This window comes from Mastigoproctus giganteus, chromosome 1, assembly GCF_048544385.1.
Source record: "Mastigoproctus giganteus isolate SK-2022 chromosome 1, ASM4854438v1, whole genome shotgun sequence".
Classification (NCBI taxonomy): Eukaryota; Metazoa; Arthropoda; class Arachnida; order Uropygi; family Thelyphonidae; genus Mastigoproctus; species Mastigoproctus giganteus.
Genome location: NC_143575.1, coordinates 274,425,072 through 274,452,333, shown reverse-complemented (window position 1 = coordinate 274,452,333; position 27,262 = coordinate 274,425,072). Strand labels below are relative to the sequence as shown.

The 27,262-nt window shown below is 38.7% G+C and overlaps 1 protein-coding gene across 1 annotated transcript in view; it reads right to left on the bottom strand.

Moving 5' to 3' along the window:
* Nhe3 (Na[+]/H[+] hydrogen exchanger 3) overlaps nucleotides 1-27,262 on the bottom strand; it is a 330,876-nt gene that overhangs the window by 238,272 nt on the left and 65,342 nt on the right. Inside the window, exons 4-5 of the mRNA XM_090377696.1 lie at nucleotides 16,687-16,763; nucleotides 5,092-5,195 (exon numbers count right to left, since the gene is read on the bottom strand). Of these exons, the coding sequence (XP_090233822.1) occupies nucleotides 5,092-5,195; nucleotides 16,687-16,763 (181 nt within the window). The remainder of the gene's footprint in view (nucleotides 1-5,091; nucleotides 5,196-16,686; nucleotides 16,764-27,262) is intronic.

The window sequence follows — 27,262 nt, the reverse complement described above, 5'->3', positions numbered from 1 at the left end:
ACCCAGCAGAATCTTATGTTCTGCTTTCGCTTTGCTAGTTTTGAAAGCGTGTTATGTATTTTACATACGGTCGGATGGGTATTGGTGGTGCTATCCTTTAAGGCTTGCAGAGCATTGAACGAATCGGTAAATATTATACTGTAGGCGATGTTGGTTAGCCATATATGGTTTATGGCTAGTTGTATAGCCTCCAGTTCTGCCGTATAAATGCTGCACTCAGTTGGAAGTAGTTTGGAAATGATAGTGTTGGGGAATTTGGCTGCAATTCCTACTTTGGTTTCTGTTTTGGAGCCATCTGTGTATATCAAGGTAGAGTTACAATGTTGGTCTCTGTAGGCTGCGTGTAATTGTTGGAAATTTTGTGTAGGTAGGGAATCTTTGTTCCATTTATGCATATGAAGATCGCATATCGTTTGAATGGTATCCCAAGGTGGATATGGAATTTTAGGAGAAACTGCTATCTGACTGAGATCTAAATTACGTTGCTGGATTAGGTCTCTTAAATATATGCCTGCTGGTTTGTTAGCATTTGGATGTGCTCTATATAAGTTTTCCAAACTTGGTTCGTGTAGGATTGTCCATGTCGGGTGGTCAGGTATTGATTTTATCTTTGCAGCGTAGTATAACAACAAGTTTTGTCTCCGGAGTTGTAGTGGTGGTTCATGAGCCTCTGCATATAGGCTGTGGACTGGTGAGGTGCGATATGCTCCTAAAGCTGTTCGTAAAGCGCTGTGGTGCACTGGATCAAGCCACCTCAGGGCACTTGGTTTGGCTGAGTTATACACTGGGGCTCCATAGTCTAGTCGAGATCTTATGAGGGCTCTGTATAATCGCAGCAGAGTAACTCTATCTGCACCCCAGGTCGTTGCGGACAAGACTCTCAAAAGATTTAGTTTCTTGAGGCAGTTTGTTCTTAGTTGTTTTATATGTTCTAAAAAGGTTAGTTTTTTATCAAGAATAAGTCCAAGAAATTTTATGGTTGGCTTGATTGGGATTAACTGTCCATTAAGTTTTAATTCCGGATCTAAATGAAGGTTTCTTTTCCTACAGAAGTGTGCGCCTACAGTTTTTTGTGTTGAGATCGTGAAACCATTTTCCTGAGCCCAGTTGCTGACTTTGTTTATTGCACCTTGTAGCTGGCGTTCTATTGTTCTCATGTTTTGGGATTGGAAAGAAATACTGAAATCATCTACGTAAAGAGCTGTATTTATGGAGGATGGTATATGTTGGGTTATAGAGTTTATTTTTATTGCAAACAAGGTGGCACTGAGGACTGATCCCTGTGGTACTCCTTCTTCTTGTAGGAAGACCTTTGAGTGTGTAGTTTGTATTAGTACTTGGAAGGTTCGATGCTGTAAAAAGTTTTGGATGAAAACAGGGAGATGTCCTCTTAGTTTTAAGTTATATATGTCTCGGAGAATGCCATAGCGCCAGGCTGTATCATATGCCTTTTTGATATCGAAGCATATCATGACTAAATGTTGTTTTTTAATGAAAGCATTTCTTATGTTGTTTTCTATTTTAATCAATAGGTCCAAGGTTGATCTATGTTTCCTGAAGCCACACTGCACTGGGCACAAAAGGTTATGGTTTTCTAGGTACCACATGAGTCTTGAATTTATAATCTTTTCCATTAATTTTCCTAGGCAGCTGGTAAGTGCAATTGGACGGTAGCTGTTTAGATTAGTAGGATCTTTGCCAGGTTTTGGGAAGGCGAGGACAATTGCATGATGCCACTTGCTAGGAAATTCTTGTTCCATATAAATTCTGTTGTATAAAAGAAGTATAGATTGTAAAGATTCTTCGCTGAGTTTCTTTATCATTATATAATTAATGCCATCTGGACCTTCTGCACTTTGTTTTGTTTGTGACAGTACCTTATGGAGTTCTGCTATGGTTAGTGGATGGTTATATTGTTCTAAATATTTTGTGGAGAATTTTAAGTTGTATTTTTCTTGATGAATTTTATATTTCTGGAATTCCGGTGAATAGGATGTGGTGGCAGATATTTTGGCGAATGTTTCACCTAAAGCATTTGCTATTTCTTTTGGATCAGCGATGTCTTGTCCTTGCCAGTTGATAATTGGATGTACTAAATTTTGGTATCTATTGTTCATTTTTCTTATTTTATCCCAAACTGTTTTAGTATTTGCAGTTCTATTTATAGTTGAGGCGAAACGTATCCAGGAGGCTTTCTTGCATGCCCGTCTGACATATCTTGCTCTTGCTCTCATTTTTTTGAAATGTATTAGATTGTCTGTGGTAGGATTTTTGCGAAAAATATTCCATGCTCTGTTTCTATCTCGTTTTGCTTGGGTACATTCCTCATTCCACCAAGGCTTTGGGAATAGGGGAAGTTTGGTAGACGTTTTTGGTATTGATTGTTCTGCTGCTTGGCTAATTTGATTCGTTACATATTGTACTGCTTGGTCAATGGTTAGTTGTCGGACTCTCTGTTGTTCTATTACTGCTAAATTTTTGAATTTTTCCCAGTCTGCTTTGTGAAATTTCCATTTGGGTTTTCGTCTGGATTGGCATAGGGTGTCTTTTGTTAAAGTGACAATAATGGGGTAGTGGTCACTGTGTAATGGTTCATCATGAACTGTCCATTCTAAAATAGGGTATAATGCTGGGGAGCATAAAGTAAGGTCTATCGCTGAGCTTGTTCCTGTTGGAAGGTGGAAATACGTGTGTTTTCCACTGTTCAGGAGGATTAGATTTTTGGCATCTATTATTTTTTCTATTTGATGTCCTCTTTTGTTAAAATCAGTATTTCCCCATAAATGGTGATGTCCATTTAGATCCCCCATTATACAGTAGGGAGGGGGTAGTTGATCTATTAGTTCTTCTAAGTCTTCGTAATTTATTTCCTGGTTCGGAGGTAAATATATTGATACTATTGTTATTAAACGACTTGTTGCTATACGGACTGCTACTGCCTCAAGAGTGGTTTGTAGGTGGACTGCTTGGACTGGTATGTGAGAGTTGACAAGGATTGCTACTCCTCCATGGGCTATAGAATTATTTATTCGGTCTCGTCTATGTATACTGTAATTCTTGATTAAGATTGCATCGTCAGGTTTTAGATACGTTTCTTGTAAGCAGAAACATATCGGGTGATATTGAAAAATTAAATCACGAACATCGTCAATATTCTTACGGAAACCTCGGCAATTCCATTGAATAAAAGTACTACTCATTGTTTTGTTTTAGATGAGTTTTCTGGTTGTTTTCTCGTTACTGTTTTAAATTTTTCTGTCCGTGATTTGTCTTTTTTAGGGAAATATGGCTTTCCAGTGTCCATATCTTCCTCGGCAAATATTTCTAGAACGGGTTCTTCTTGTTGTGTTTTTCCTGCTGTGTCCATTTGTTCAGCAGCATGGTGCATTATTATCGAGGTATCTTCTTTGGTTTTTCCCTGCGGTGGTGAAAATACTGTTGGTGGAACTGAGATAGGGGTGTTTGCCGCCTGTTCTCTTTTCTGCTGTTTTGGGGGCATGAGCCATTTGCGTGCCCAGTCTGACAACGATTCATTTGGTGCTATTGTAACGTCGGTTTGTGATCCTGTTGTTTGTTGGTTCTGGGTTATTTGCACTACTTGAGCTATCTGTGCATAGGTAGGTTTCCTTGTGTTGGCTGGTTGTATCGTCTTTCTCGCTTCCTGGTATGTAACTTTGTGTTCTGCTTTGTATCTTTGGATTTTCCTTTCCTGTTTCCATCTTTCGCATTCTCGAGAATAAGCAGTGTGGCTTCCACCACAGTTTGGGCATTTAGGATGCTCGGTTGTGCATTCTTGGTTGGTGTGTTCTCGGGAACCACATTTGGCACATATTGCTGTTCCTCTGCATGTTGTTTGTGAATGTCCGTATTTTTGACATTTAAAGCATCGAATAGGATTTGGTATGTAGGGTCGGATTTGACAAAGCAAGTATCCTGCTTTCACATGCTGTGGTGGATTTGGAGTGTTGAAGGTTAAAATGATATTTCTGGTCTGGATGATTATTCCTTCTTTTTTGACCGTTATTCTTTTAACATGAATGACTCCCTGGGCTTTCATTTCTTGTAATATTTCTTCTTCTGTTATACTGAGGAGATCCCATTCAGAGATTACTCCTTTCGAGGTGTTTAAAGTATTATGGGGTGTAATGGATACTGGGACTCCTCCAAAAGTGGACGTTTTCATTAGTTGCTCTGACTGTCGTATATTGGCTGTCTCAATTAATAGGTCGCCTGATTTTAATCTTTTTACTGCTTTTGGAGTTCCAGCTATGCTTTCCAGACATTTTTGTATCAGGAAAGGGGATAATTTTCCAGTGGACTGTTCGCCCGTAGAATGAATGATGAGATATTTTGGAGCGGGTATCTCATATATATCGGTTTTTTGCCTTTTGGCCATGTTTGTACAAATTTCTTCATGTTCTTGAGTTGACTGGGCCATGTTAGATGATTTTGTGATTTTGTTGTCAGAATCCATGCTGTTTGCTCCTTTTCGCCCTGGGAGTGAGAGCTTTTCCTCCCAGGTTTCCAGCCCCGCCGCGTGGAGGCAGGAGCGGTGCCACCTAGTGACCAAGCGGAAAAAAAAAAATTAGGTTAGTAGGTGATTAATATAAAGAAAGGCGACTTTCCTTTCTGTATTAGTAAGTTTTAATGTGCTAAATGTTATTAATATATACAGTAGGAGTTTAAGGAGATTGCAAAAACTCACACAAAAAATAAGCTCTTTATAATAACTGGCACGCTAGAAAATTCGCTGAAAGGTCGCTCGAATCACTACGCTTGGCACTCGGGGCCATTTGTCAAAAGTCTTGGCAACACTCGCAAGATACAGACCACGGTGATGGTAAAACATAGAATATTTTACAGGCTTATCTGCTAGACCTCACAGCCACCAGATGAACCTGTAAAATGCTATTTCCAAAGTTGGACTTCTTAGTAACCATGGTGACAGTATTTGTCAAGCCATGATTATAACTCTCTCTTAACAGAATTCCACTCAACTTGGATTCATTGCAAAAATGTCATGAGAGGTTAAATGAAAACATTTTTCGCAGTGAAAAGAATATTATTACATATAAATAAATTGACACCAACCTGGATCAGTTGCAGAAATCAGGGCACCAAAATAAACACAACTATTGAAAGTGAAAATCTCTCTCAGATGTGGCATCAGTTGAAGAAAGGCATAAATAACTCCACTGTGTGAGGGAAGAAATAATTCATTTTATTAGTAATTAAAATTAATATTGATTCAAATAAAAAGATTCATTTCTCTTTATTAAGAACATTCTTTTAATAACTTCATAATTCCCAAACTTGTTTTGCATAAAACTCCTGTGAAGTTTCATACAGATCACTATAAATAAGCATACTCATTCATACATATTAGCATTAGTAGAAGCATATGATGCAAGAAAGCAAGCTTACACACACACACACACACACACACACACACACACACACACACACACACACACACACACACACACACACACACACACACACCCTATTTTTGTCACTACCACTACTTTTTTTCGCCTTTTACCGTTTTACTTTACGTTCTATCTCATTTTGTTCTACTCTCACTTTACTTCTAGGATTTTGCTACTGTGCCGGCACTGGGACTTTGCACATTACTTGAGACTGTACCTAATCTCACTTAACTTGCTACCTCATTGCCTATCCGATAAATTTATTTTTCTATCATATCTAGAACATATCAACACAGACCGATGTAATGCATAATCTCTCACTTAGATGGCATTAATCGGTGCTGATCTCTATATTAAAATTTAGAAATAATATTTACAAATAAATTCTTCGCCTAATACAGATATATATATAAAACCCTTCCATTTCACCCATCCATTTGTTCCAAATGTTTGTCTAGTTCTGCTTTTAATTTATTTAAGCTGTCAACGTCTACAACAAATGGAAGCTTGTTCCAGCAATCAACCACCTGCTGGCTAAAGGTTAATTTTGGCACATCTATTCTACAACTGTATTTCCTCAATTTACACTTATGTCCCTTCAGGCGATTAATCTGTGCAAGAGGGATAATCCCATCATCATCAAGCGTGCTCAAATCATTCAAGGCCTTATATACCTCAATCATATCACCTCGCAGGTGCCTAATCTCCAGACACTAATTTACAGAACTTGAGCCTTTCCTCGAAAGAGCAACGCTTTGTTACATTCACTAATCTTGTTGACCTCTGCACTTGTTCCAGCAGCTCTACATCCTTCCTAAAATGAGGCCTCCAGACCTGTATACAGTACACAAGGTGCGACCTGCGCATTGCCTTATACAAGGGAATAATCACCTCCTTATCCCTGCTAGAAAAATTCCTGTATATCATTGACAAGGCCCCATGAACTAGTCTTGCTCTGTTCAGAAAACTTCATATATGACTACACAACTACCCCCAGTTCCCTTTCACTCTCCACCACCCTGAGTGTCATACCACACAGTTGATATGTTACTCTGAGGTTACTGCTACCCATATAAAACAACAGACCTGGTCATAATTCTCTCAGTCTTATAAATGAGTCACCTATCATTGAAATATCAATGCTGCTTGGAATGGCTTAAATCTATTTAGAAGCACACTCAAAAGAGACCAATATCTGACAACTGTAAGAATGCTTAACCCTATACACACAGATAGCTTTGCATTAGAACCCTACCTAGTGCTTCACAGCAGAGTCCAGGAGGTGCTGAATGGTGTTCATAGTTTTAGCAATCTATGCCAACCCAGTGCATCCCACTACCGGGTATTCAATGGTATCAGATCCAACCAAACGACCCATTCCAAGAACCTGACACTTGTTCAAGTGGGCCGAGATCAGGAAAGTATGGCAAATATGAGAGGGCAGAGAACCTCATGGAATGCTCTTGAATGACATTCCAGAGTACTATACTGCCCACACCATCTTGTGCAATCCCCTTCGTGCAGTGGGTTCTCACAGGCTTTGCTCCTGCACCCTCTGGCTGTTATAAATTTGTACTGGTGTCTAATACACTGCGGCATGACTGTTCAGATGGGCAAGCATGCTGGAGTTTATTATTTTACCTTCAGTCAAACATGTGGCTGGCCAGTATAGGAACACTAGACAAAGGTTGTTGCATCTGAGATACTTGTCCCTGATAACTGGGCCCCAATGATCATCCTCTGATTGAAACTCAAGTTAAGTCATCTCTGGCCTATTCTTTGCACGGAACACCTATCTGCTAAATGCTGTAGTGCCAGACTCTTACCTTGTATAGACACAGTGCACTATGTGGTGGTGCTGGTGGTAGATGTGCATGACTGTATGTCTTCTGTCTTAGTTGCATATTCTGCATCAAACTCGATTAACAATTCCAGCATGATTAATGTAAGAAAACTGATAAAACATATTTCAAAATTAATATAAATATATGGTTATATAAGAAAGTACAAAACTGATAGCTTTAGCAAAGGCACAATGATGCAAGAAAGCAAGCTTATATCGCATCAGCGAAAAAAAAAAAAAAAAAAAAAAAAATTCTGATTTCACCCATCCACTTGCTCCAAATGTTTGTCTAGTTATGCCTCGAACCTATTTAAGCTATCAACTTCTACCATGACAGATGGCAGTTTGTTCCAGCAATCAACCACCCGCTGGCTAAAGGCAAACTTCCACACATATATTCTACAACTGTCTTTCCTCAATTTGAATTTATGCCTTCTCAGACTATTATTCTGAGCAAGAGGAAGAATCACATCAGCATTGAGCATGCTCAAACCATTCAAGGCTTTATACACCTCAATCAGATCACCTCACCAGTGCCTAGTCCCCAGGCACTGTAATTTGCAAAACTTAAGCCTTTCTTCGTAAGAGCAACCCTTTGTTCCATTCACTAATCTTGTTGCCCTTCTCTGTACTCATTCCAGCAGTTCTACATCCTTAAAATGAGGCTTCCAGACCTGTATTCAGTACTCAAGTTGTGGCCTGACCATTGCCTTATACATGGGGACAATCGCTTCCTTATCCCTGCTAGCAAAATTCCTGTATATCATTGACAAGACACCATGAGCTACTCTTGCAGACTGTCTGCACTGCTCAGAAAACTTCATATCTGCCTGCACTGCTCAGAAAACTTCATATCTGCCTGCACAATTACCCCCAGGTCCTTTTCATTCTCTACTACTGTCAGTGTAGTACTACACAATTCATACATTACTCTGGGGTTACTGCTTCCCATATGCAGTATTTTACATTTGTCAATTTTAAACTTCATTTGCCACCTCTCAGCCCATCTGCTCAACTTTTCTAGATCCTGTTGCAGCAATGTACTGTCATTAGTGTCATTAACAACGTTACCAACCTTCGTATTGCCTGCAAACTTGGACATTAAGCCTGATATACCATCATCAATAGAGGGGAACAGGTATCCTGTGTGGGGTATCCTGGTATCCTGGGAAGGAATCCTGGGACTTAGAGGGGAACAGGTATCCTGTGTGTTATCAGACACTCAGCCTAAAACACTGATGGATCCAATATCTCTCTATTACAGAAGATTTAGGAGAAGTCCGGTTGGCCTGCCTCCCTAAAATCCACTCATGCACACCTTCTCGATGGTAAGCCCTGTTAAGTCACCTAGGTGGCAACGAACGTGCAGAGTGGTTCTCTTCAAGACGCCTGGTCAGCGTGAAGAGGAAAAGACCAAACCCTCCAGCAATGAGAACACAACAATACAAATGGCCCTCAGTCCCCAGCAGCTTTCACTCTCCCTCTTACGGCAGCGAGAGGATCAGAGTGGAAGCAGAGGGTGCTAAGAATCTCTGGGTACGACCAGGCTGCCATGCACGGAAACTGAACTTGGCCTGTTATAACGTACGATCACTCATCGGTGAAGATAGGATATTAGAGCTGGAAAAGGAATTAGAAAATGTGAATTGGAATATCATCGGTTTGGCTGAAACAAGAAGAAGAAATGAATCACTTATAAGTTTATCAAGTGGAAATCTGCTGTACACCAATGGAAACAGTGAAAGGAGTGAAGGTGGAGTTGGGTTTCTGGTCCATAAAGATTTTAAAAACAACATTTTGGAATTCAAAAGTACATCACCAAGGGCGTCAAGACTAATACTCAAGATTTCTAAGAGGTACAAGCTAAAGATTGTAATGATTTATGCACCAACATCGAGCCACGATGATGAAGAGGTTGAAGACATGTACACTGAAATCGAGAGTCTTCTAGATGAGCAGAAAACCCACTACACTATTATTATTATGGGGACTTCAATGCTAAGGTTGGAAAAAGGCAAAACAGCGCAGAAAGAGGAACTATAGGAAATTTTGGAATTGGTGAAAGAAATAAAAGAGGTGAAAGACTTGTGGAATTTGCAGAATCTCAAGGAATGTCAGTGATGAACACTTTTTTCAAGAAAAGGGTGAACAGAAAGTGGACATGGAAGAGTCCAAATGGATTAACAACTAATGAAATCGACTTCATCCTCACTAACAGAAGATATATTGTGAATGATGTTACCGTCCTGAATAAGGTAAATGTTGGAAGTGATCACAGAATGGTAAGATGTACACTTCATATAGATGTAGGAAAGGAAAAAACTGACTCGAGTAAATAATACAAAGGTCTTTAAAATAACAGAGGAGGAGAAAAAGCAGTATGTACTGGAACTTAAGAACAAGTTTGAGCTTCTGCAGACTGCTCAAGACCAAGATATCGACGAGGAATATTACAACTTTCTGAAAGTGATAAAGCCCAAGAAACCTATAGGGAAACAGAAATCCAAAGAAGAAAAAATTAGTCAAGAAACACTTGTCATGATGATCCAAAGACGACAAATGAAGAGCAAGAAAAACACTGCCAGGGAGAAAATTGAGTATACTGAGTTATGCAAAGCCATTAGAAAGAGACTCAGAGAGGACATAAGAAGATTTAACACAAGAAAAGTAGAACAAGCATTAAGGGAAAACAAAGGATTTAAATCAGCAGCCATGAGCAGCAATACAGAAAGAAAAATGATACTGAAACTGAAGAATAGCAATGGTGTACTTATAAACAGCAGAGAAGGCATAATTCAAATAGCAGAAGACTACTATAGAGAATTATACAAAGAGCGAGGGAATGATACCAGCAGTGGGGAAGATGGATTGCAAAGTAGCAACACATACGACATACCCGATATTCTTCCTGATGAGGTAGAACATGCATTGAAGAAAATGAAGAATCGGAAAGCCCCGGGGGAAGATGAAGTTACTGTAGAGTTGTTAAAATTGGGAGGAAGAAACATAACACAAAAACTGGCAAGGCTCTTCACAAAGTGCATTAGAAAAGGTGTGATGCCTAAGCAGTGGAATAATGCAATCATAGTTTTGCTGCATAAGAAAGGAGATAAATCAGAAATTATAGACCAATTAGCTTGTTATCCCATATCTACAAGTTGTTCACAAGGGTCATTACTAACAGATTAGAAAGAATACTTGATGAGAATCAACCGAAAGAGCAAGCTGGCTTTAGGACAGGATTCTCAACTATGGATCACCTTCACGTAATATCACAGCTAATGGAGAAAGCAAATGAATATAAAACACCATTATGCCTGGCATTTGTGGATTATGAAAAGGCATTTGACTCCATACAGCATAAGGCAATGTTTCGGGCACTGGAAAGACAAGGCATAGATACTCCATATATTATGATTTTGAAGAAAATATATGAGAGTGCTACATCGTTTATTAGACTAGACAAAGACAGTAGCAAATTTAAAATCGAGAAAGGAGTTCGACAAGGAGACACAATATCTCCGAAGCTGTTTACTGCTGCCCTTGAGGAAGCTTTCAGAAGATTAGACTGGTCGCAGAAAGGAGTCAATGTGAACGGAGAGTACCTAAACCATTTACGATTTGCAGATGACATTGTGGTCAGAAGCCACGATCCCAAAGAATTAGAATAAAATCTTAATCAGTTATGCACAGTTAGTAAGGATTTTGGACTAAAGATGAATATGGCTAAAACAAGACTAATGATGAACAAGTATGCCACGGAAAGGGAAATAATGATTGAAGGAGCAGTAATTGAAAAGGTGGAGTCATATACTTATCTGGGACAAGTTATTAGCTGTAATAATGATAAATGGCTGGAAGTCAAGAGAAGAATAAATTTTGGATGGATAGCATTCAGGAAATATAGTCACATACTGAAGAGCAATATCCCAGTTTGTCTGAAACGTAAAATAATGAATCAATGTATACTCCCCACCATGACTTATGGAAGTGAAACTTGGGCACTCACCAAAAGAATGGAAGAGAAGCTAAGAACTACACAGCAAAGAATGGAATGAATTATATTGGGAATTAGAATGTTAGATAAGAAGAGAAACACATGGATTAGGCAGCAAACTCAAGTAAAGGACATTCTTATCAAAACTAAAGAACTAAAATGGTCTTGGGCAGGACACATAGCTCGAAGACATGATGACAGATGGACTAAGAAAATAACAGAATGGTACCCAAGAGGAGCTAGAAGAAAACCTGGAAGACAAAGGGGGAGATGGATAGATGAAATTCATGAGTTTTTGAGTAGTAAATGGATGGCCAGTGCTCAAAACAGAAGGAACTGGAAAGTTGCTGGAGAGGCCTTCATCCTGCAGTGGATTGAAAATAGCTGATGATGATGATGATGACCATCATCAATATCATTAATAAATACAGAAAACAACAATGAACCCAACACTGAACCATGGGGGGACCCCACTAATAACATTGTGGAGAGCAGTGGCGATTGCTTACTACTTTCTGTCTTCTCCCACTCAATCATCTCTTTATCCATAGCAGCAATTTGCCTCCAATGCCATATTGCTCCTATTTGTACAGCAGTCTTCCATGTGCAACACTATGAAAAGCCTTTCTAAGATCTAAATCTTCTTCTTCTGGCATTATAACTATTATACTCATCACGTCGCCTCCGTAGCCAGTTGGGCAGGAGCAGCAGTGTGTAGCACACGCTTCTTGATTAGACCGGGATTCAAGCCCGTGACCACGAAATACGGAGGATGCGGAAAGGTCAGGGAATGACCACAGCATATCCCCAAAGCAATATTGCCTCAAGTTTCTAATGCTCCTAAAAACCAAATAACAAACAAACAACAAATATACTCACAGTCATTTGGTATGTTTTTGTCTTCCAAATGCATATGTCAAAGACTGACAGCTCACAGAAGAAAAAGAAATAATACAGGATATATCCAGTAATTAGAATTTTAATGGCAAAGAATGAAGCTTTCAGGGCAAATGGACCCCTTCCTCAGCAAACATATACAGATTATAACAGAATATGGATGTTATAGATAAAATTTCAATAGATATAAGAGCTGTGCATGGTATGGTGCATACGTGGCTGCGAGATTGACATTCATCTACTAGACTCCCGGAATATCGCATAAAATGTGTACAATTACCTGGTACGAGCTTGCGTTCTCTGGTTTCTAACATGAAAACTTCAATCACCCCTCTTTTGCGTAGCAGAGTGGTATACTACGTAACTTGCAAAGATTGTGGCAGTTGCTATATAGGGGAGAGCTTGAGACGCCTTCAAGACTGCCTTGCAGAGCATGACAGATCAATTCGCCTTGGTGACACTGACCACTCCACAATTGCGGAACATTTTTGGTCGACCCACCATGACCTTAACCCAAAAGATGATTATGAAGTGATCGACCAATCCCGACACTTTCGCCACCGCCTTTGGCTGGAATCACTGAACATATCATACAATTCAAAAACCTTGCAAGGACATGAGGCTACACCCTATCTTGGAATCAACAGTCTTGAAGCCTGATGTTTGTATGGGACGTGTATGGGTTTGCTGGCAGCAAACCCATACAAGTCCGTGTACCAACAACGAACACCAGTCTAGTAGATGAATGTCAATCGTGCAGCCAGGTATGCACAGCTCTTATATCTATTGAAATTTTATCTATAACATCCATATTCTGTTATAATCTGTATACATTTGCTGAGGAAGGGGTCCATTTGCCCCAAAAGCTTCATTCTTTGTCATTAAAATTCCATTTACTGGATATATACTGTATTTAAGTCATGGAATCCAGTACCACAGGCCCATTTGCATTTTCCAGCTCACATGTATTAGTGTACTATTTTTTAATTTGTGCACTCAACAAAAAACATACTTCTTTTCCCCTACCTTCTTTCCTTTCTGTGCACACTGAAAACAACATATTGAAGACAATCAATACTTGGAAATTAATCAAATTTAATATACCTGCCATTAGTACACAAGAAAATATTCATCTCTTTAAAATTGGACTAAAATTAAAACACTAACTCCATGTTTTAAAAGTAACAATTTATTAACTCTGCAATTTTGAGAAATCCTACATCCAAAACATTATATATAATAAACTACAGGAATTCCTTCCCAGCTACAAGTTTGAGATAGGATTGTTTTATATTTGTATACCAAAATTTTTCAATCCACTTTGTTTCTTAAGCATACATGGTTCAGTCTAGTGTTCTTAAACAAAATAACCTGACAGTTATTATTCCCACCTACTCTTGTAGATCATAAAGTCAAATTCTTGGGGAGGGGGGCTTTCCTGGTATGCATATTTTTAGAGGCCATAAAAATGGTCTCAAACGAACACTAACTGCATTGTTTCTGGGTCTCCCACGACCTTGGAGACTGCGCAGCAACTGCACCCTTAGTACATCCATCTTGCTAGAGCATGGTACGAGTGGAGAGAATCTGTTAGCGTTCTACCATCTCAAGTACATATTGAGAGGATAGAGCATATATTTGCTCATGTCTTTAAATGTTCAATATGTGCTGAAGGTGAATGTGTGTGCGTAAATAAGGTTTTTCTTAAAAATTTATCATTGTTTTTACGTTGCATAAGTGGAAAATGAAATTTACTGATTTTTTTTTTTTTTTTTTTTTTTTAAATTATTATTTCCCCAATCCCCTATTTTCTATTGGATCTTAGTCTTGCCATCTGCCGTCCAGCCGACCGGGTAAAGTGCCTGCCTGGCAACCCAAAGGTCTCGGGTTCGAATCCCGCCTCGGGCTTGGATCAAAGTACTACAAAAACCTTGGGTGGTGCATTATGGCCACAGAAGCCGATGCGCCAATAACTACAAAAAAAAAAAAAAAAATCTGCCGTCCTTTTTAATAATGTATCCCTCACAGCTGACAAGGAATTGATTGTTGATTGCTGGAATAGACTTCCATCTCTTGTTGTAGAAGTTGATAGCTTAAATAAATTTAAGGCTGAGCTAGACAGGCATTTGGAGTGAATGAATGCGTGAAATGGGAGGGTTTTTTTTTGGTTTTTTTTTGGCTGATGCTGCATAAGCTTGCTTTCTTGCATCTTATGTCTCAACTAATTCTAATTACTGTAGTTGCTTATTTAATATACTGAATGTTCTGGACGTAGATTTCTCAACATTAAAGAGTCAAAAACAAATTATTGCTTTTGAAACACAGAGTTAGTGCTTTAATTTTAAATGTTAATTTCTATGTTGTGCTTTCAATCAACACACTGTTCATCTCTTTGTAACCCTAACACAGAAAAGGAAAATGTGTTCAAATATGGAGATCTCATCTGAAAAAAGACTGAGCTTCTTGAGTCCAAAGACAGGCAAATTACATGGTGAGATCAGCAAAAGAGTGCCCATATGAGGAAAGACTCGGTATATGTGGGCTACAGAGCTTGGCAACTAGGCACCTCAGAGGTGACCTGATTGAGGTTTATAAGGCTCTGAGAGGAGCTAGTAAAATGAACAAAGGTGGAATTGTCAATATTATAGAGAATTCCAGAAATCAAAGACAAATTCAAATTACAGGGAAAAGAGATTTAAACTAGATTGTAGGAAGTTTTCTTTTAGCCAGTGAGTCACTGATTACTGAAAAGGTTGCTTTCACAGGTAAACTGGATAGTTACCTATGTGAGGAGGAAAGCATATAATTTGTATTTTGCATTCTACTCTTTTTTTTTTTTTTTAACCCCAGCCAGTGCATCAAAAGCACTGTGGCTTCCTTGCACTATATGACTATTACTGTAACTGCCTGCAACAGTCTTTCTCAATAAATTTTCAGGTGGAACTGAAATCAGTTTCACATTCAGTGGATAACTGTCCATTTCCCAATTACAAATGACTTGGACGACTCACCTCAAATTTTATTATACTGTATATTAATATTTTTAATATAATTACTAATTAATGAATTATTTTGTGATGATTTTATTGCTGTCATTACTGTTCTCATCCAAAGAATTAAAATTACATAAATGATACAATTAAACCAAATTCAATATCTTCAATATCTAGTGATACTATCCACAATGACAAAACCAATATAATCAAAAAAAAAAATAAATAAATAAAGAATAGTGTTAACTTCAACTGAATACAGAGCAGTTAAATCACTTTCTGATATTAAAATAAATGCTGGGCCCGTTGTTGTTTTATGTATTTATTAATGATAATCGATGTTTGCAGATGATACAAAGGTTGGCAGGGTTGTTAATGATAGTAAAGGCAGTGTAGCTGCAACAGTATCTAGAAAAGTTAGGCAGATGGGCTGAGAAATGGCAACTGAAGTTTAATATTGACAAATCCAAAGTACTGCATATGGGTAGCAGTAACCCAAGGGAAATATACCAACTGTGTGCTACTACACTCAGGGAGGTGAGAATGAAAAAGACCTGGGGATAATTGTGCAGTTGGATATGAAGTTCTCTGAGCAGTGCAGACCGGCTGCCAGAGCAGGCCATGGAAGTGATTATACCTTTGTATAAAGCAATACACCTTATCTACTGCATACAGGTCTGGAGGCCTCATTTTAGGAAGGATGTAGAGGTGCTAGAACAAGTACAGAGAAGGGCAACAAGATTGGCCAGAGGAACAAGGGATTCTTTTCTAAGTGGGGGGTTAAATTCTGTCAGTTGCAGCATCTGGAGACTAGGCACCTGCGAAGTGATTTTTTTTTTTTTTTTTTTTTGTTAGTTGTTGGCACATCAGCACTGTGGCCATATTGCACCTCCCAAGGTTTTTGCATTTTCTACTCTGATCCAAGCCTGAGGCGGGATTCGAACCCACGACCATTGGGTTACCAGGCAGGCACTTTATCCACCCGGCTAGCCCGGTCAGCCTTGCGAGGTGATCTGACTGAAGTGTACAAGGCCTTAAATGGTTTGAGCAGGCTCAATGCTGATGGGATATTTCCACTTGCTGGGATTAAGAACTCGAGGGGGAATAGATTCAAATTGAGGAAAGACAGTTGTAGAATAGATGTGCAGAAGTTTGCCTTTAGCCAGCGGGTAGTTGATTGCTGGAACAGACTTCCATCTGTTGTTGTGGAAGTTGATTGTTTAAATAAATTTAAGGCTGAACTAGACAAACATACCAGATGGGTGAAATGGGAAGGATTTTTTTTTTTTCCTTTTGGCTGATGCTCTATAAGCTTGCTTTCTTGTATCATACGCCTCAACTAATGCTAATATGAGCAGTTAATTAGAAAATTCCTTTCCTCAACAAACTGATCAAACCCCAATTCAGACAATTAGCATCTCACTAACTGTTTGAACTGGGGTTGTGTAGGAAGCACATGTTAAAAAGCACAGCTAACTTTTATAGTTTTTCATTTGAATATACTTAGTCATTATAAAAGAAACTTACCCAACCACAAAGCAAGATATTGTTGTTCCAAGAAAAGCATATGCCATAATTGTTCCCAAATTTCGAAAGAAAAATTTCTAAAAATCACAAAAGAATTATTTATATTAACTGGAATAACACACCTATATTGAGCATTAATATATACTTTAAATGAAAATTAAAGACATGAAATAGAAATAAGATATATATATATTTTAATTTAATGCTATTATCTTTGATCCAGAAGATTGCTAACATTCAGCTCTTGTTGAAAGAAGAATAAATGTATACCAATATAAGTTTTATAGCATAAAAAATTCATTAATTTTTACTAAACTTAAAAAATATATATAAATCTTTTCCCATTTTCTTGTTAAATACTGTGAGATAATTTTACCTAATACCAGGTAAAAAACAGAATGCTTTACAATAATCACAATAATACTACAGCTGCTCATTTTCCTTTTTTCTTAATCTAAGAATCCCCCCCCCATAGGAGGATGTTAATTCTCAAAAGGTACTGATGGTCTTTTTTTTTAAATGCATTTCTATTAGATTCTCTCTGGGAAGGACCTTTGTTCTGTCTCTTTTTGACCAACACAGTAATTGATAAATTCTACTTTCAGTTATAAGATACTTTATACTATCTGAGATTCTAATTAACACAGAAAAATCTGCTCATTTTTCTCCAAGAAGAGAATTCTCTTTAAGTTCTCTCCTTTAATCCACAAACTACATGCTACTTTCCCCCATGAAAATTTCACAGTGAATTTCAATCATAAATTGCTATTTCATATCCATGCATATAAGTGCAATATCTTAAAAAAATTATGGCTCCTCAGATAAAATGAGTTGTGTTTCTCTAATTTCTTTACTGTTATTAGATGCATCAAATCTCACCCGCTCTCTTCCTCACGTATGAGTACAAAATTTGGTGTGCTATTTCTCCTCCCTACCTTAAACAACTGGATATGTCACTCTATGCTCATAGGGTTTTGTCAATGATATACAGAAACTTTGCTAGCAGGGATAAGGAGGTGATTATCCCTTTGTATAAGGCCATGATTAGGTCACATCTTGAGTACTGGGGGTTCAAAAGGTGACACAAGTAACTATAGACCTGTTGGCTTGACTTATGTTCTGGGAAAAGTGGTGGAGTCACTTGTTATGAGGGCATTGCAGGATCTACAGTGATAGGACACAGCATGGGTTTGTTAAAGGGAGGTCTTCTCTGACCAATTTGATTGGATACTATGATGTGGTCACAAAGGAACTGAATGCCAAAAATAATTTTGATATCATATACTTGGATTTCAGGAAAGCTTTTGATACTGTTGCACAAGGAAGACTGCTGTATAAATTGGAGAGATATGGCATTAGGTGTAAGTTGCTACAATGGATAAAGGGATGGTAGAGTGGGAGGCGACAGAGAGTAGTAATCAATGGGCACTGCTCTTCGTGGACAAATGTTATTAGTGGAGTTCCCCAGGGTTCGGTGTTGGGCCCACTGTTTTTTTGTATATTTATCAATGATCTTGATGAAGGTATATTAGGCTTAATGTCCAAGTTTGCAGATGATACAAAGGTTGGCAGGGTGTTAACGACAGTATGCTACTCCAACTGGATCTAGATAAGTTGGGCAAATGGGCTGAGAGGTGGCAACTGGGGTTTAACATTGACAAATACAAAGTACTGCATATGGGTAGCAATAACTGAAGAGAAACGTACCAACTGTGTGGTACTACACTCAGGGAAGTGGAAAGTGAAAAAGAACTGGGGGTAACTGCGCAGTCGAATATGAAGTTTGCTGAGCAGTGCAGACAGGTTGCCAGGGCAGGTCATGGAGTCTTGTCAATGATATATAGGAATTTTGCTAGCAGGGACAGGGAGGTGATTATCCCATTATACAAGGCAATGGTCAGGCCACACTTGGAGTGCTGTGTACAGGTCTAGAGGCCTCATTTTGGGAAGGAATGAGTACAGGAAGGAGCAACGGGATTGGTGAGAGGAACAAAGGGGTGCTCTTCCCGAGAAAGGCTTGAGTTCTGCAGGTTGCAGTGTCTGGAGAGTAGGCACCTGCAAGGTGATCGGATTGGGGTGTATAAGGCCCTGAATGGTTTGGGCAAGCTGAATGCTGATGGGATTCTTCCTCTTGCTCAGATTGGGAACCTGAGGGGGCAAGCCATTTCAAATTGAGGCAAGCCAGTTGTAGAATAGATGTGTGGAGGTTCATCTTTGGCCAGCAGGTGGTTGATTGGTGGAACAGACTTCTATCTTTTGTTGTGGAAATTGATAGCCTAAATAAATTTAAGGCTGAGCTGGATGCGCATTTGTAACAAATGGAGGGGTGAAATGGGAGGGTTTTTTTTGGCTGAGTTTGCATAAGCTTGCTTTCTTGCATCATATGCCTCTACTAATACTGTAAACAGGTCTGAAAATTGCAGTATCCCGAGACTAGGCACCTGCAGAGAGAGAGAGAGAGATCTGATTGAGGTTGCAGTTGAATATTAATGGCATTCTTTCACCTTGCTGTGTATGTGTGTGTGTGTGTGAGAGAGAGAGATCGCGTCATTTGCCCATTCCCGACAATAGTTTCTTCACACCTTGTTTTTCCGGTACTAATCTATAGCAACTCAACTTGTCTGTATAGCTTCAAACTCTGTCTGTATAGTTGCTCATAATACACTTTACAGATTTGGCACATAAACTGATTCCTCTCATATTTTTCCAGTGTTTATGTGACACTAGACTGATTTAATATTACACTGGCAACCTGTGTCCTCTAGCTGTAATGCTTTAGAAACAGTGTGCTTCTCAACAAAAAGCATACCCCACCATGTATGTCCTTTCTATACACAATTAGTTATTTGTGGTGGCAAATGATGCAAGGAAACAACCATATACAGCATCAGCAAAAGAAAAAAAAAAAAACTATGCATAAATTTATTCAAACTATTCACTTTTGCAACACCAGAAGGTAGTTTGTTCTCACAATCAATAACTCTCCAACTGAAGCAAATTTTTGCACATCTATCGTGCAGCCATCCTTTTCCAAATTAAGTTTGTCTCCTTACGTGTTCAAGAAAGAATAAACATTATTTTATAATGGTAATTATACTAACAGGAATGTAATGTAAGTAATCAGAATATAGTAATTATATTACCTTATTCAAACTGCATCTCCAATATCAGAGTGACACCATTGTTCTGTTATATGTACAACATCATCATCATTTGATGACTTAATGAATATTCTTACACAGCCCTTATGCTATTCCCATATGGATCCATCAAGCCTTGTGATGCCTGTTCTGCTTTTTCGGGCTACTGCATATCACAATAGAAGCAATGCAAAAATCAATTCTGCCTCTGCTTATAATTTTTATTAAAGTATTAGTCAGTATAACCCTACGCAATTAGTTTTCTCATCCACCTAACACTGCCTTAATAGGTTAGTCAGCAAATATTATTGCACCTCTTCCATTCACGCATATCCCATCTCTTTAAAAACAACCCTTTCTGTTGACAAACAGTGGCTATGCTGAGAAAAAGTTTATCCCACGAGCCTTGTAGTCTCACTAGGGCCAAACCATTTGACAAGTAGTTCACCATAAACACACTCTTATGACGTCCAGGCAAAATTCCAGACAATTTCAAATTCAGCCCAAACTCATGGCTTTTTCTCAACACTGCCTTATACTTGTTAAGTAAGGCCTAAGACTGTCTGTGCTTAGCATCATTAGCACCAAGATGTCAACAACATCACCTTTCGTGATAACTGTTCTACAATATCGCTAACTTTGGACCTTGGTAGACACCCTGGCAAAAAAAAAAAAAAAAAAAGATTTTGGAAAAGTGACCATCTAATTTAGCTTTGAACTAATCAAAACTTTAAGCCTCAGCTACCTTTGCAAGTAGCTTATTCCAATGATCTACAACATACTGGTAAACTTAAAGGTAAACTTCATGAGATCCAGATTTCTGCTACTCTCTAACATTTAAAATTTGGCCCCTAGTTCTAGATTCTTCTCCTATCAGTGAGAATATACATCTCTCATTTATTTTACTGATATCCGTCATAGCCATTATGCGTCAATCAGGTCTTCTCAAGATGTCTAGTTGCTAAGCTTTAAGACAGATAGTAGTTATCATTGGGCACTACTCTTACTTGGACTAATGTTATTAGTTGAGTGCCTCAGGATCTGTGCTGGGATTACTGTTGTTTTCAATATTTATTAATTGTATCGATGAAGATATATCAAGTTTAATGTCTAAGTTTACAGGTGATGCAAAGACCAGCAGGGTTAATGACAGTAATCAGTATATACTATTGCAAAAATATCTGAAAAAATTAGGCAGATGTGCTGAGAAGTGATAACTGAACTTTAACATTGGAAAATGCAAAGCACTGCATAAGGGTAGCAGTAATCCCAGAATAACAAACTACATGGTAGAACACTGGAGGTAGCGGAGAACAAAAGTGACTTGGTGGTAATTATTCGGCCAGATATGCAATTCTTTCAGCAATGTAGACAGACTGTCAGGACAGCTCATAGTGTTTTCTCAAATGTAAGGAATTATGCTAGCAGAGATAAGGAGGTGATTATCCTGTTACATAAGGCAATAGTTATGATAGACAATAGCTTGAGGAAGAATGTTGATTTGCCAGAACAGATGCACTCTCTTCAGTATTTTTATATACTCATGCAACATGCACTATGACTGATGGCTTTTGAGGTTATGATGGACATCATGGCAAGATCCAAACTTCCTTACATTTCGAGGGTACAGCTCTAAAATGGTGTTCACAGGTTGGCCACTAGTTAGTACACCAGACCAAACCTATTGGTCGCTCTTTAAGAGGCTTCTGGATCAGCTAGTGTATAATCTTTCTACCTCTACTCTGCCAGATAGTGACTGGAGGGAGCCCAAGTAGTGTGTATACGGGTGGGGGGGGGCATTGTCAAGGACACGTTATGTCAAGGATCTAGGTACAGTAATACCCCGAAGTTACGCGATAGGTGGGTCCGACGAAAATCGCGTAAGTCGAATTCGCGTAAGTCGGGGTACAACTTTGCATATAAATACATACAAATTTTGCTTAATTGGGACCAAGGACTAACAAAAACACTAGTTTAGAAGAAAAATATTAATAAAATTGCAGTTCTTTATACATATTAATACAAAATATGTATTAAAAAAACAAATGACTTACGTAAAAAAGTTATTTCGATGTCGATGGCTTCATAAAATCTAACAAATTCGTCTGACGACACAGCGCGTTCTTTTTTTCACGCAGAATTTCTTCGTAGCAAGCTAATAATTTTTTTTATTCCTTGCTTTGTAGCTATAACGCGTTCTTCGTTGGAGTCTATGTTTTCTAAAATTTTTAAGCCCTTTACAATTGAGCCCTTTTCAATTTTCAACCTGTCAAGTTTGCAATTGTCATGTGCTTTTCGCCGTTGCTTCATTTAGGCCTGTAGCACGTGCAATATCACATGGTCTTTCATTTCGCTCAAAGCGTTTCACAATTTCATATTTTTTCTCTATCGACAGAGGTGGACTGGCCATAAGCCTTACCGGGGAAACCCCGGTGGGCCAGTGTGATTTTGGCCATAAACCATAGTATGAGGCCACTATAAATTTTCCCGGGTAAGAATTTTTGACCCAGTCCGCCTCTGTTTATGGATAATTGCTTTTCTTTTTCTCTCTGAATCTGCAGTGTCTTCACCAGGACGCTTCCTTTTCACACCTTTTAATTAAGTATTTTACACATAAACAAAGCTGCGCGCATGTAGCAACTGAATAAACAACACCATAAAGGCAGAGATACACTATTAACACCTCACATTTCTAGGGGTTACTACCATAAAACAATAAAAATCCAGTTGCGTTTCTGCTAGTGAAATCTGTTATAAACTGGTAGTAAACTCTATCTAATTGCATTTGTGATTATACCGATAGCTGGAATTGTGTTGGTTTTTACGTTATTATGGTGAAATGTTTCCCCTTCACTGATATAAAAAACATAAAAGCAACAAAGTTGAATTTTGTTCATCTTTCGCTCTCATTCTCCGCCGTCGCACCGTATATCGATAACATATGAAAAACGACTTTGAAGATAGTGGGCGGCAGCGTTGCCAAACGAAAAAAATCAAGAACCGCGTAACTCCGAGTTCGCGTAAGTCGGGGTAGCGTAAGTCGGGGTATTACTGTATATTCTTACCATGTATATACCATATTGAAAAATTTCATTACTTCATATAGCATGTCTCCCCCACTTTTCTTACTATTGAATACATCACGAATTGTCAAACTAATACAGTAAGCTTATCTGAAAAAAGATCTGACCCCCCAAACACTTCGGAGTCCATTTCACAAATACACATGGTCGCAGTTCTAATTTCAATGTCCATTTCCACTAGCAGTCTGCCAAACCCAATGTACCTTTTCTGACAGAATCTCATTTATCGCAACTGCTCATCTCAGTTGGCCAAATTATTCGCTGTACGATTCCTTTCATCTCAAAGGTAGTATTTGTGCATACGTCCGTTCCGATATTCCTGTCAGGGACTCGGTAATTTGGAATCTCTTCTTTTCGAACTTCTCTGGCTTAAACTCTCTACCTTATTCTGTCAAATTCATCTGTTGCCTTTACCATTCTCCCAACTCCACTAATCACTTGGAACTCTGACTTCCTATTTTTTGCAACTTGACTTTCTCTAGTCCAACTTTCCTAACAGTGAGGTAATTTTCCTTGGTGATTTTAATGTTCACAACTTCAGCTGGCTTCGATTCTCTGGTCACACAGACCAGCTGGACGAGATGCTGAGGCTTTTGCAATTACTAATGCCTTGCACAGACTGTTCATTTACCTACCAGAATACCGGACAATCCAAACCATACAGCAAACACGCTTGATCTCTTTCTCACAAACAACCTGTCTAAGTACACGGCTAAAGTGGGTGGTCCTTTAGACATCTCAGATCACAACTTGGTGATCTGAGATGTCTAAAGGACATGGCTATTCCCAACCTCATGTTGTTTGGAATTACAAGAATGCAAAGTGGGATGACCCTCTTTTCCTTGGTCGGATTACTGTTTAAAAACTTCCGATGTCAACGTTTGCTCAGATCGTGTCAATGAAATTATTCTTGTAGGAATGGAATCCTTTATTCCAACTCCACTTTAAAATCTTGTCGTTTATCTAAACCTTGGTTTTCCAATTAACGTGCTAAGCCTGTTTCAGAGAAGAATGCTGCATATCGTAATTGGCTTGTTTCCAATTCTTCAGTTTCATTTTCTGCCTACACCAAAGCTTGCAACAATTATAAAGTAGTTATTAATCGGTCGAAAATAGATTTTGAACAGGCTAAGAGTAGAAAACTTACTTCTTGCCCTAATGGTAGCTGTGCATTCTGGTCTCTTGCCAAAACTATTGGCCGTAACTTTTGCCCATCTCTGCTCCCACCTCTGTCAAAACCAGATGGTTCTGTTGTCACTTCAGCCAAGGATAAAGCTGATCTGCTAGCATCCCATTTTTTTTTCCAACTCATGTATTAATGATCTTGGTAAAACATCTCCCACCATTCCCAGCATGCTCCATTCAATGCCGCCTGTGGTCTTCGGTAAAGAGGATGTCAGAAGGATTTTGACAAACCTTGATACTAAAAAAGCTCTTGTCTTTATGTCTACCTGGTCTTGATGGTATTTCTTCACTTATTCTCAAAACAGTGCTCCTGAACTTACTCCTGCTCTTTGCTGCCTTTTTTTCACTTTCTTATTCCAAAGGTGTCTTTCTTTCCTTCTTGGTAATTTATTCATATCCACCAGTTCCTAAAAAGGGTAACAAATCCCTCCCATCCAATTATCGTCCCATTGCAATTACTTCTACTCTTATTATTATCATCATTATTATTATCAGCTGTTTGGTGCAAGGAAGCCTGCAGCTTATGTTGCACCAGCAAAAAAAAAAAAAAAAAAAATTCTGAATTACCGGGGGAGAGGGGGGGGGGGGAGAGAGAGAGAGAGAGAGAGAGAGAGAGAGAGAGAGAGAGAGAGAGAGAGAGAGAGAGAGAGAGAGAGAGAGAGAGAGAGAGAGAGTGTGTCACCAAGAAAGAGAAGAATGATGATATTCAGCTCGGTACCCTTTCTAAAGTAATGGAGAGATCAATTAACTGCCAACTCTTAAACTACCTAGAAACTTTCCGTCTCATCAACGATTGCCAGTATGGATTCCATCAGTGTCCACACCCTGGTGATATTTTGGCTTATGTTACCCATTTATGGACAAATTCAATGGAAAAGTTCGACGAAACACAAGCAGTTGCTCTTGAAATCTCAAAGGCTTTCAATCGTGTTTGGCATAAAGGTATTCTAAACAAGCTTCCATCTTATGGTCTGCCAACTGTTTTGTGTAACTGGTTTTATCCAGTTTTCTCTCTGATCGCTCACTGAGGGTGATGGCAGATGGCTATGTCTTCTAACTTCTCCACTAACATTGGTGTCCCCCAAGGGTCAGTTCTTTCCCCCACTCTTTTCCTCTTGTATATTAATGACCTTCTTCCACTGACTGGAAATCCTATCCATAGTTTTGCCGATGATAACACATTTCATTCCACTTTCCATTTTGAGAAACCTTGTCCTGCTCAATCAGCTGCAATTTCTCGAATATCTGCTGCAATTTCCTTAAATGCCGATCTCCAGGTAATTCTCCAGTGGGGCAATGACAACTTAGTTGATTTCAATCATTCTAAAACTCAGTACTGTCTTATATCTCGCAAAAAGGATTTGTCAGCTCTTATGCTTATCTTTGGTGACACTCTGATTTCTAGGCAAGATGATATATCTCTTTTGGGGATTACCCTGACTTCTAATCTCTCTTGGCACAAGCACATTACAAATATTGCTTCCTCTGCTTCTAAAAAAAAACTTGATTTTCTCTTTCGCTCTTGGCGTTACTTTTCTTCCAAACAGCTGTTCACTCTGTACAAATCGCAAATCTGTCCTACCATGAAATATTGTTCCCACATCTGGGACAGTGTCCCCAAAACCTCTCTCAGGCTTCCAGATTTTTTTTTTTTTTTTTGTTAGTTGTTGGTGCATCAGCTTCTGTGGCCATAATGCACCTCCCAAAGGTTTTTGCATTTACTCTGATCCAAGCCCAAGGTGGGATTCGAACCCGCTACCTTTGGGTTGCCAGGCAGGCACTTTACCCACCCAGCTAGCCCGGTCAGCCAGACTTCTAGATTCCATTCAGAAGAGGCCAGTTAGGTTAATTAACAACTCCTCTCTAACAGAGTCTCTACACTCTGCTGCATGCCTTTTCTACAGATACTTCCATAGGCACTGTTCTTCTGAATTGGCTTCTATAATTATGACTTTCTTTCAAAACAGTCCAAACATGTGCCGCCACCAGCCAACATCCATTTACTGTCCAACTTTAAATTCACAGAACCAACTTTTCATCTTTCTCGCATATTCATTCAACAGCCATTTTGTGGAACAACCTTCCTTCATACGTTTTTCCTGAAAATTACAGTCTACAGAAGTTCAAGTCTAATGTCAACTAATATCTTCTTTTGTCTTCTTAACTTCCAACCTAAGCACGGTACTAAGTACTATAGGTTCTAATACCTCTCGTGTTTGGGGTTTTCATAAAAAAAAAAAAAAAAAAACATGAGGGTCACTGAACATTATAGCAAGCTATTAACTGTGGGCCTTAATGGCAATGACCTTAGGCATTAGCTAATGGTTTTATGTTTTCATCTCAGAAGGCTATTTGCATTCATTTTCGTAAGAAATGGACACTTCACCCTGAATTAGAACTAAAGATCAGACAAATGGCTGAATTTGAACTCCTTGTTAAGACAATTAAGGCTAATATAACAGGGCTAACAGAAACATGGTGCCACCCGGAAATTGGTGATTACGAGTTCCACTACAGTATGTATAATGTACTTAAAGACAGAAGGGGTGGATGGGTCACTATTCTCATCAAAAGCAGCCCGAGTGCAAAAAGAGCTTTACCTGAGTCTGAAGTTAGATCTCCCAGCAAGACTGTTTGGAGTGAATTAGTCGGATGCAAATGAACAATGAGAGTGGGTTGTAATCTACAGACCAGAAGAGTGTGAAGAATTTGACATGAGTCTTTACATGAAGATGGAATGGGCAAGCAAGCATGAATGTCTTATTATGGATGACTTTAATCTGCCCCAGATTGATTGGAATAAGTGAGAAGGAAACGCGCGATGGGGAAAAACTTTTTAAAATAAACTAATTTATTTTTATATTCAGATAACATCACAGGGCTTAAAGTACAGGAACCGATTTCAGAAAGTAATCAGACAATTATCAGCTGGAAAATGAAGAAAGATGAGATACAGTAGTTAAAGGTAAAGGCACAGGTTTTAACTTCAGAAGAGGGGAATTGACAGTTTAAGACGGTATGAAGCATCTATAAACTGGCAGATTGCCGAGGGATGGCAAATACATTTGAATTATGGAATACGTTTAAAGCAAAATCACGGAAGTCATGAATGCATATATACCTTTAATAAAATATTTCAGAGGATGCTGAAATGGATGAATGCAGAGC